The 12,181-nt window shown below is 40.3% G+C and overlaps 1 protein-coding gene across 7 annotated transcripts in view; it reads right to left on the bottom strand.

The window, feature by feature from the left end:
• Positions 1 to 12,181, bottom strand: part of RB1CC1 (RB1 inducible coiled-coil 1) — a 169,115-nt gene that overhangs the window by 3,953 nt on the left and 152,981 nt on the right. For 5 of the 7 annotated variants that reach the window (XM_073331179.1, XM_073331182.1, XM_073331185.1 and 2 more), the window contains 2 exons: positions 9,585 to 9,643; positions 4,593 to 4,729 (listed from right to left, as the gene is read on the bottom strand). In XM_073331179.1, coding sequence (XP_073187280.1) covers positions 4,593 to 4,729; positions 9,585 to 9,643 — 196 coding nt within the window. Of the gene's footprint in view, positions 1 to 4,592; positions 4,730 to 9,584; positions 9,644 to 12,181 lie in introns of those variants that run through there. The other 2 variants (XM_073331180.1, XR_012157216.2) reach the window with 2 other exon arrangements.

The raw sequence follows: 12,181 nt of genomic DNA, 5'->3' as shown, positions 1-12,181 counted from the left end.
ATGAGGAGGTGAATGAGTGATCTCTCCTTTCCCCAGCCTTTTGCTGCACAAGGGGAGCCCAAGTGCTTGTTTCTTTCAACCCTAGCACTCAAGTTTATATTTCTTTCAACTCAAGGACACAATGGTAGCACTCAGTTTACATTACCAAAGATGCCTTTTGTAAGGAAATGGGCCTGAAACATTTAGGAAAAGGAAAGTGAAATTCTACTTTATATTTCTAGTTCTTCCAAATTTTGGGCCCCCAAGACACAGGCTTTGCCGGTGCCCAAGTAGCAAGATCTGTAAGTGGTGGACAAAACTAAGTCGCTTGGAGGTAGAAAGGGGGCAATGAAATGGGAATGTAAATTATAAGGGGTTGACCTCACTGGTTGATGTTAAAGCATGTGCAAGGAACATAGCAATGTTTTTAAGAGATTACTGTAAGTGTGAAGCAGTTGCAGTGTGCCTCTCTAGATCAGTAATATCTGCAAGAACCATACTCCATTCATTTTCTTTGTGAGATGCTTTATGTCTATTATTATGTCTGTCACCAATCTTCACAGCATTCCCAGCAGTTATTAAATTTATGACTAATAACTTAAAACCAAACTCTAAAAAAGTGGTTCTATGCACATCCTCCTCTCCACTTTGTAAGTCACAGTACTTTTATCTTGCCATCTTTATTTGCCAGATTCACACAGAAAACAGGGAGAGATCAATTTCCCAAAACCACTTTTAATAAAGTCTTATTATCCTGTACATCGTGTGTTTCATCCAGACCTTTAAAATTATCTCTGGCCTGAGAAAACCTGTAATAAATTTCAAATTGAGATGCTATATGTGGGAAGTTAAAGGACATTTGTGTATGCACCAAATTTGTTTTTTTGTTGGAGCCCTCCTTGTAATTAGCTGAGGCTGGACACACCTTTCCCCATCACTGTGTCTCTTGCACCAAGTCCAAGTATAGCCTGTTTACCCTCCTTTCCTTTTTTCCATCCATTCTCTCCCACACCTCCCTTTTCTGTTTCCTTCTTCTTTTCAACAACTTTTTTTTTGGCTTGCTTTTCTGAAAAAAATCTTTTAGTGAAGTCAGGGTTGGTGGGCTGCTGCTTGAGTTCATTGTCCCATATACGTAAGATACTACTTTGCCCACATGCACTGGAGACTGTTGAGGGAAACACTGGGGAAGATGGGCAGGACTAAAGGAGCTGCATGCCACTTCCCATTGGCTGTGTTTGGGTGTGCGCACATATTCAGGGTTACGCAGCTTGCCGTGCCTCACTGCTCCTTTCTCCTGCCCTAGTCATACTAGACTACTCACATATGCCCCAAGGGGAACCACAGCCAAAGCTGGGAAACACTAAATTATAGGTTTATAAAAAAATGGCAGAAGTATGATTGGCTCAATGTGCACAATAGGGTCCTTTTTATGCAAAGTGTCTAGCAACCTTAATCATGAAGGGAGAGTACCATCTCTCCACAATTTAAACACGTAACATTATTGGGAATCAGGAACTTGTACATACCCTATAATTACACAAATAAAGGATCTTCAAATTTGAAAAAAATTAAACAATAAATTTGTGCTTATAGTTATACACTTCTTAACATTCTCTTTGCTGAGGATGTTCATGTAACCTCACATGTGTAAATCAATGGCTATCAAAATGAATTGGAGGGAAAAACATGTTGGTTTGGATACCATTAGCCTTACTTTAAATTTCATAAAATTATGGCTGTGACACTGCGATGCCATTGTTAAGGTTGCATTCCATTTTGTATTTGACGTGGGAGTTTAACCTGTTTTATAGGAAATGCATAGTGTATCAGTCCCAAATTTTTAGCACAGTCTCTGTACTCTGTAAGAGTTTGGTGGGCTATTGGGAACTATGTAATTATTTTGCTAACTAACAAGAAGTTACTGGCATTATTCATCATAATTCTCTTCAATGGTTTGCTAATGGAGAAAATGTTCTATGGTGGGAACTTTCCTTCTGATGCCTGTGGAAGCCTTTATGAACAGATTAGGAGAGGAATACAAAACTGTCTTTTGATACATGCCCTCACTAATGTTCACTGCATCCAAAACTGGTGGCACAGGGAACAGATTTTAAGAGGCCATGGCCTTTGTGTTGCAGAGAAGATTTTCAATGAACTCGCTACTTTAAAAGTTTAAATACTTATTTCATGAATTGCATATCATAACAGCAAGCAAAACACTAGGAACATTGAAGTGAATAAACATAAATAGCAAACAGAAAGGAAGCTGCAGTTTCCTAAGCTTAATTGAGGGAAAACTGAAATAAGTACCCCACAAAAACCTTGAAACACTTTAAAACCACAGAAAAACCCTGCTGCGCTAAACTTGAGTGCAAAGGATTAACACTATCTAAAGCAGCAGTTCTCTGGCTGTGGACTGCGTCCCCAAATGGGGTTCCACCATCAGCAGATGGGGTTGCAGAGATTCCCAGCGTGCAGAAGATGTAATTTTGCTCTGCACAGTATGACTTCACCAGTGAGGAGCTGCCAAAACCTTAACAACGGGTTCCCTCCTCACCCCACTAGGGGGTCGTTGCCTACCCACGCCCCCCTGGGACTCCTGCCCCATCCAACCCCCCCACGTTCCTTGACCCAACCCCCAGGACCTCTGCCCCCAGAACCAGGTAGGAGGGTCTCGTGGGCCACTGCAGTGGGTGCCCACTCACCCCTAAGAACCAGAAGGACCTGCCAGGGGGTGAGGTGGGGAGTCCTGGAGGTGCTTACCTGGGACAGCTCCCGGGAAGCATCCGGCAGGTCCCTCTGGCTCCTAGGGACGGGGGAGCATAGCTAGGGGGGAGTGGGGGAGCGGCCGCTCCTGCACTGAACACATCAAAAGTGACGCCTTAGGCGCCAACTCCCTGGGTACTCCGGGGCTGGAGCACCCACGGAAAAAATTTGGTGGGTGCAGAGCACCCCACCCTGTGCCTGGCCCCAGCTCACCTCCGCTCCGCCTCCTACATTGAACGCGTTGCCCCGCTCTGCTTCTCTGCCCCCGCCCCTAGCTTCTCGTGAATCAGCTGTTCGGCAGGAAGCCTGGGAGGGCTGAGAAACAGGCCGTGGCTTCACGCTCAGGCTGAGGGTGGTGGAGGTGAGCTGGAGCGGGAAGCGGTTCCCCTGCGCCCCCCCTCCCCACCGGGTTACCTGCTGTGGCGCGGGTGGCCCTCCTCACACCTACCCCACCGCCCCAGCTCACCTCCACTCTGCCTCTGCCTCCCTGGGCCTGAGTGAAGCTGCCGCCTGCTTCTCAGCCTGCCCCAGCTTCCCATGCAAACAGCTGATTCACGGGAAGCCGGGGGGATGGGGGGTGGGAGAGGGGGGCGGGCAGAGAAGCAGAGCAGGGCATTGCGTTCAGGAGAGGAGGCAGAGCAGAGGTGAGCTGGGGCCAGGCGTGGGGCGGGGAGCTGCTGGTGGGTGCTCTATATCCACTAAATTTTCCCCTTGGGTGCTCCAGGACTGGAGCACCCATGGAGTCGGCGCCTAAGGCACCACTTTGGGCCTGTTAAATTTAGAAGCCCTTTTAGAACCGGTTGTCCCTTGCAGAACAACTGGTTCTAAAAGGGCTTCTAAATTTAACAACTGGTTCTAGCGAACCGGTGTGAACCGGCTCCAGCTCACCACTGGACTTCACATGCACGGTGTCTGCGAGGTCATAATGCTCTACAAAATGGCATCCTCTGCACAGCGTGACCTCATCTACCATATGTACCAGGCATGCTGTGCTCTTCAAAATGGTGGCTTCCATGCTGTCTGAGGCCCACAAGGAAATAATTCACTAAAATGGGTCGTGCTGGCAAAAAGTTTGGGAACCTTTGCTCTAAAGCAAACATTTTCCTGTAAGAAAATTTGAGCCCTGCTGAACTTCATCTATGTCGGGTTGAGAAACAGCAGCAAAAGTAGGCATTTAAAAATCAGGAAATAAAAAGTTATGGTTTCCAGTTCTCTCACACTGAACATATAGATCCATAAAATTCCATCCATGCTACAGGGGATTTCTTTGCCTGGAGGGAAAATACCTTTAAAATAAAACTGAGTCCTTGTTTTTTTTTTAAAAAGTCAATTCCTTCTACAGCACAGGTGGAAGTTCAAGCCTCTGCAATGGGCTCACACCTCAAATTTGTAAATGGCAGCACAAAAACAGACCTACACAGCCATCATCAATACTTTGTAGTTATTTTAGAACCATAAATAGTAACATGACTAAGCCAAATGGTAATTTCATATGGTACATGTATGAAATGTGCATGTATGTATGAATAAATATAGTCTGTTTTATAGTATAAATCAAAAAAGGATGAATGCATTTTGCTCTAACTGTCCAAAGTATTCACTTCTGGGACAAAACGTAATATGGAAAAGTGCTGCCCAAAAAAAACCTTTCAGAAAATTACTGAATGAGGCTAAAATGAAAAACTCAATGCAAGATTAACTACAACTTTTGCTACAAATATACATTATGTCTATAGCTAAAACATACATCTATATATGTAATTATTAAAGAGCTGTTAGAAAAATAAGGATATAAGATCATGTTACGTGCCTCAGAACATTATGCCACAGAGTTATCTGACACTTACCACACTCACCTGGCTTCAGATCCAGCGCAGCAAGAGACTCTGAATGTAAGAAATACAATGTTGGACTGACAGTAAATAATACATAGTTGTCATGGCGTTCGTCCAAGATAATGAGAACCAAATCGCCAACCTGAAAACTAGATAAAGTAAGAATACTTAACAGCAAAATATAAAAATATAGTATTGAATATTTACACTGATTACTAAAGCACTTTTTTCAAGCATTACACAGACCTACTTATCATTGTCTGAAACACACTTTAGAATTTATGCATATCTGTACATTATGTAATGCCCAATAATTATTAGGTTTCCTATGAGGACAGTGTTAATTCCTCTTGGTTTTTTAAAAAAAATGTTTTGGCGCCTCTTTTTTCTCCTAACAATGTGCTTCAAACAAATTTTTCTGCACGAAGTTACACATAAGTAACTGTGATGCTTCCCAGAGCTACCCAGGGCTGTGAGGCACCTTGCCACCACCTGCTATAAGCATGACGTAGTCTTGTCTGTTCCTGCTGTGGATCAGCTCCTTAACTCCACCAGCCTCTGGCAACACAAGCACTACTTTCCGGGCTTCTGCAGGCCTCCTTCTTTCTATACTGGTTAGCAATAGGCACAAACCAACCTTTGACCATCCCTCTGGAGAGATCAGCCTCTGTTACACGGACCATGCACTGAACTCTCAGGTCATCCTCTACTCACAAAGGAACAGCACAAACCAGCTTACACAATTCAACTCAGGATTGCTACTCTGCTTAACACACAGCATTTAGATATATTATAGTGAAGGCAAGAATAAGCTTATAATCAAATGATAGTAAGAAACAATAATGGAAAAATGATTACATATAAAACAAAATCATAACACGCTTTCTAGAGCTTAAACTTAACTCACAAGACCTACAGGATAGCTTATCTCAAGCCCTTTTCCCAGTTTTTTCAACCAGGATGACTGAGATCCCCCTTTCACAAAATCTAATCTGCTGGCAGCTTGTCTTCAAAGACTGAAGGATGCCAAGGTGTGTCTCTGCCCCTTCAGATATATCACAGCAGACCTTTGATCTTCACCTGAAAACAGGGTGTTCCACCTTTCTGCTGTTTACCTCTTCCTGTGTATTACTTCTGAAATCTCCAAAACTCTTCATTAGCAGTTGATTCAGCGCTTGTCCACACCTAAAATGAAGCTGTGCCACTGTAGCGCTTTACTGAAGACACTACCTAAACTGATGGGAGGGGTTCTCCTGTTGATATAGGTATTCCACCTCCCTGAGAAGCGGTAGCTAGGTCAGCGGGAGAATTCTACAGCGGGGGTCAGTTTAATTGCATCGCTCAGAGGTGTGGATTTTTCACATCCCTATGTGACGCAGCTATACCAACCTAATTTCCTAGTATTGATCAGGCCTCAGTATGTTAATAAACTTCTGCTGTAGGACACACCGTATACAATAGTCCACCAGGAAGATAAGTATCTTCTACCTCTTGTCTGGAGAAGTTCGGCTCAAGGTGCACTACATTTGAGTGACCTGCCTTTAACTACAAGACTTAGAGAACATAATTCTCAGCACATACACATAATTCCTCACATATTGTCATGCAAAGATTATGATGACTAGTGTAACACAGGCATTTATTAGAAACCTTACATGACATTCTTTTGGGGAACTGAGGGGATACTTATCATAGAATCATAGAATATCAGGGTTGGAAGGGTCCTCAGGAGATCATCTAGTCCAACCCCCTGCTCAAAGCAGGGCCAATCCCCAATTTTTGCCCCAGATCCCTAAATGGCCCCCTCAAGGATTGAACTCACAACCCTAGGTTTAGCAGGCCAATGCTCAAACCACTGAGCTATCTCTCCCCCTTGAACCCCTATGTAGCCCTGTGCCCTCTGCCAGTTGGCAACAAGAGGTCCTTGGGCCACAGCAATACATTGTTGGGGGTGGGAAATATCTCTGAGCTGTAACAGCTAATTTAGACCTCATCGTTTTGTATGTGTAGTTGGGATTATGGTTTCCAGTGTGCATTACTTTGCATTTATCAACACTGAATTACATCTGCCATTTTGTTGCCCAGTCACCCTTTTTTTTTTTTTTTTGAAGATCCCTTCGTAACTCTTCGCGGTCTGCTTTGGACTTAACTATCTTAAGCAATTTTGTATCGTCTACAAACTTTGCAACCTCACTGTTTACTCCCATTTCCAGATGATTTATGTATATGTTGAGCAGCACTGGTCCCAGTACAGATCCTTGGGGGACCCTAATATTTACTTCTTTCCACTGAGAAAACTGACCACTTATTCCAAGTCTTTGTTATCTATCTTTTAATGAGATACTGATCCATGAGAGGATCTTCCCTCTTATGTCATGACTCCTTTTGCTTAAGAGCCTTTGGTGAGGGACCTTGTCAACGCTTTCTGCAAGTCCCAAATACACTATATCCACTGGATCACCCTTGTCCTTTCACTGTTTTTTTTTTTTTAAATTTGGGTATACATATAGTTTGAGCCTCTATTATGGTGTTTTTAAAAACTTTCCATGCAGCTTGCTTTTAATTTCCATTTAACTAATCTACTCATTTGCATATAGTTCCCCTTTTTGAAGTTAAATGCTACTGTGGTAGGTTTCTCTGGTATCTTTCCCCCTATGAGCATGTTAAATTTTATTACATGATGGTTGCTATTACCAAGTGGTTCAGCTATATTCACCTCTTGGACCAGATCATGAGCACACCTTAGGACTAAATCAAGAATTGCCTCCCCCTTTGTGGGATCCAGGACAAGCTTGTTCAAGAAGCAGTCCTTAATGGTGTCTAGGTTTCAGAGTAGCAGCCGTGTTAGTCTGTATCCGCAAAAAGAACAGGAGTACTTGTGGCACCTTAGAGAATTTGTTAGTCTCTAATGGTGTCTAGAAATTTTATCTCTGCATTTGGTCCTGAGATGACATGTACCCAATCAATTTGGAGGTAGCTGATATCACCCATTATTATTGGGGTTTCTATTTTTATAGTCTCGCTAATCTCCCTGAGTATTTCACAATCACCATCATGATCCTGGTCAGGTGGTCACTAGTATATTCCTACTGCTATACTCTTATTCTTCAAGCATGGAATTTCTATCCATAGAGATTCAATGGTACTGTGAGTCATTTAAGATTTTTACTAAATTTGACTCTATGCTTTGTTTCACATATAATGCCATTCCTCCAACAGCATGACCTACTCTATCATTCCTATGTATTTTGTACCCTGGTATTACTGTGTCCCTTTGCTTAGCATCTTCTCACCAAGTTACTGTGATGCCTGTTATATCAACATCCTCATTTAATACCAGGCACTTTAATTCATGTTCCTGCTTAAAACTGAAAACTCTGTCTCATGCTTTTCCTTAGATGATAAAAGACTGTATGGACCTCTTTTGAGACATACATTTACAAATGTTTTGCAATCAAATGCAAGCATCTTCTAATGTAAAAACTTCCTAATGTCGTTGCTATGTTAAATGCAAGATGCTTTATGGACCATTATGGAACTAAATGACACTGCTATAACTGCACAGCAATGAGTACAGGATATTTATATTAATTGGGGACTTAAGTTATTTAGTTAAGCAATTTCCTTTCCAAACTCAGAAAGACAAGGACTTTTAAGAAGAGCAGTCAATGCCTTCTTGGATGGCTATTTAATTTTGAAGACCCTCTTTAACAATTAAGTTTAAAAAGAACTATTTTAAGAACTGGAAAACTTATCTCTAATATAAGGATGTATAAGCCCATCTGAAACCAAATTTCAGTTCCTATTAAGCTCTGATGGAACTCAAGCGATATTTAAGAAAATGGATGGAATAAAAGAAATAGTTAAAACTCTATCAGATGCTGAAAATTTCCTGCCACAAGAACAAAGACAATTAAATGTACACTACATATGAATTAACAGACTACATGTCACGAGCTGAAGATATTACTAAGACCAACCCATGAGCCAGTGAAAGGACAACCGCAGATATGAATCCTGATATGAAGCCTGAAAGAGGTATTTTTCTCCTTCCAAGGAATCAGAAGAAAGAGCGGGATAAAGCTTCTCTGAACTGAGGAAGCAAACTAGCAACACTCCCTGCTCCTATCTTTCAACTCCATAAACCCTCTCAATGCAGCCTCTCATCTCTGCTCATTGTCTCTATAAAACAGCCACAGAGCTACATCAAGAAGCAACTTTCCAGTTCAGATCCAACATCTCTCAGACCTTCCTTTACTTAATAATTATAATAGTCATAGTTAATTGCAATTATCTTGCTTGTTCTTAATCATGATAGAATTACTTGGCACTCAACTGGAAACACCCCTTTCTACCTCACATTATTATAAATAACAATACGAACTCGGATTATTAGAAGTGGGTACTAACGCACAGAATAAGATACCTTAAAGGAAAGGACGACCCTGCTGTAAACATCAACAGTGAAATCTGAAGTCAATAGCAAAAAGCCCATTGGGTCCAGGATTTGCCCCCAACAAATTTTAACAGCACCTAACCAGTTACCCATGATACACATCTCTTTGAAAAAAGGCATCTTCACAAGTAATCTTAGGAATTCACATGATATATTTTTAGCAGAGTTATTCTGAATGGAGTAATTATTTCTTGGACATAAAATCATAGCTGAAATCCCCAACTAGATTTATCATTATAGAAAAGCCATGAAATGAGAATGAATCCAAATTATGGTGATGATGTTATACAAATCATTTAAAAATACATTTATAGCCTCGTGGACCATGTATTGAAAGCTTGATTGTAAAAGAATATAAAGAATCAAATTTAATAAAGATTTATTACTAAGGAAATTCACTGTAGTCTCAGATATGAATTTGAGGTTAAGATGCTGAAAAGAATTACTACACATTACCTGCACATACTTTACCTGTACATTTGTTATTGAAGACATAAAATTTATTGAGCCATATCAAGAACAAAATGTGAGAATAAAATTATACTTACTCTCGGATAGCTATTTTTTCAGAATGTCTTGAAGACACTGAAGACATGCTTTGGGACATCTAGAAAAATGATGAAAGAGCAAACAACTATAAAATATTGGCAGCATACATTGTAGATAGAGGACAATTAAGATTGATTTAATTTATATATGAACCATGACAAAAATATTAAAACTAACACATGTTCTTATTACCATCTTGACCATTTTGCTTGTGTGTATACTTTCCCTTTTCTTGTATTTTGCTTTGGTCCTTTTAAAATGTAAGCTTTTTGGGACAGGGATTGAAACACAGCACATTTCAGGTGCTTCCATAATATAAAAATTATAGTAAGAATAATAATTACAGTAAATTAAATTTTTATTTTGTATGGCCTCTCAACACGAATAGCCCAAAACACTTTAAAGAGTTAATATCAGAGTGAAAGAAAACTTAAGTGGTAGAAAAAGATGATATTTTTAGATGAGATAAAAATAAGCAGAGCATCACTAAGGCATAAGAAAACTACTGCATATGGAAGGCAGTTGAACAGACAGTTACTTTTATACTAACCGTGGTGGGACTGTGTGAAGGGTCAGAGAACTTGACAAAGCTAGACAAGAGAAAGGAGCAAGGAAGAGGATAAAGTTTATGGAAGGTTTTAAAAACAATCAGGACAATTTTGGAGTAGAACCTGCAATAATTAGTGAGCAAATGAAGTGTTTAATGATTGGGCACAACATAAATCAAACTACCTGTATGTGTGAGAAAGTGGGCGAAAGCATTTAACACATGCTGGTGCAGGTAGGATAAGACTGTGGAGACCAGGCTGAAAGAAGTTGAAGACAAGGATGAAAGTTTCAGCAGAGGTGCAAGTGATGCAGCAATGTTGCAGAAGATGCGGAAGGCATATTAGCAAACAAAGGAGATGAAAAAGTTCAGGTTCAAGAATTTATACTCAGTCCTGTGGACAGTGGAGGGAAATACCTCATTTGAGAAATTCTATGACGTTTTGTTTTTCAGGGTAACTCCTCTTGCCCAAAGGAGTATACCAAAAAGTACCTCACAGTACCACAATTTTACCTACAAGAAATTAAGGGCAATTCATTGCACTGCTTTTCAATATTTTTAAAAATAAATATAAATACATCAGCTTCAATCTCGCTGAATTTGAGCTCCTCATTTGAAAATGTACTTTTTCACCTCAATGACCACACCTCAAAAGGTATTTTTGCTCCGTTGTTTAACTGTGCAGTAGGTGTACTTTTAAATGTATTGAAAGTATTCAAGTGCATAAAAACGTTTTTCAATAAGATAGAGCTGCACACATGTTCAAACTGATTAACAAAAACACTGAACATATGAAAATACTTAGGAAAAAAAAGAAAAGAAATGTGAAGGCCAGATTTAAATATGGCTATCTATAACTTTATGCAACCGGCATATACATTTTAAGCCAAATCCAATAATCACCTACTTTTGACAACAATCCTAGGACTAGGTTACTGTGAGAAGGAACCCTTAGTAGCTACATACCCCATTGAGGGGAAAAAGGATTAATCTCCTCAAATATTAACAGGTTTTCATAAGTTAAACCTGATAAGTTTCATAAGTTTTCATAAGTTAAATACATAAAGTGTATTTATTCTCTGAGAAATTACTTCTGTGCTGCAGATTTGTGTCTTGATTCATTAGCACAAGTGCCAAACAGAAAGGTTGCTTCCTCTTTTCCCATCCTATATTTTGGAAAACTTCTAGGACAGTTTTACTTTGTGTAATGACCCATCCACTCCCAGTCTTTATTCAAGCCTAATTTAACGGCGTCCAGTTTGCAAATTAAAAAGTAAAACTATTTCCCCATGCTTTTTTTCCCCCTACTGTTACTCACACCTTCTTGTCAACTGTTGGAAATGGGCCATCCTGATATCACTACAAAAAGTTTTTTTTGTTTTTGTCATTTTTCTCCTGCTGATAATAGCTCATCTTAACTGATCACTCTCATTATAGTGGGTATGGCAACACCCATTTTTTCATGTTCTCTGTGTGTGTGTATATATTTATATCTTCCTACTGTATTTTCCACTGCATGCATCCGATGAAGTGCGTTTTAGCCCACGAAAGCTTATGCTCAAATAAATTTGTTAGTCTCCAAGGTGCCACAAGTCCTCCTCGCTCTTTTTGCTGATACAGACTAACATGGCTACCACTCTGAAACCTGCATTGTGAATGACTTCTTTCCCAACTACTTATTCTCTTTCCTCATTCCCACCCGCAAAATAAAGAAAAGCCTTTCTGCCAAAGAAGTAAATTTCAGAGAAAAAACAAAAAGAAAGCCTTAGAAGAAGCCATTTTCAACTCCGCAAATGTACATAATGAAAAGCTCAGATCTATGTACTTTAAAAACAGCTTGTCTTAGAAAGATGTGTAACTGTCTTGTCGATGCAGGCACTCGCACGCTACATTTAAGATACAATTTTCAAAGGTGCCTAAAGGTTTAAGTCTCCCAGCTCCTACTAATATTCAATGGGAGCTGGCTGCCTAACTTCTTTGCATCCCTCCCTTTTGCCCAGCCTCAAATGACAGCTAAACTCAACACCTTGCGGAGTGTTGTCAAATGGC

This window comes from Lepidochelys kempii, chromosome 2 (genome assembly GCF_965140285.1).
Source record: "Lepidochelys kempii isolate rLepKem1 chromosome 2, rLepKem1.hap1, whole genome shotgun sequence".
Taxonomy (NCBI): domain Eukaryota; kingdom Metazoa; phylum Chordata; order Testudines; family Cheloniidae; genus Lepidochelys; species Lepidochelys kempii.
Note: the sequence above shows the minus strand (reverse complement) of the source record. Positions and strands in the feature narration are given on the sequence as shown.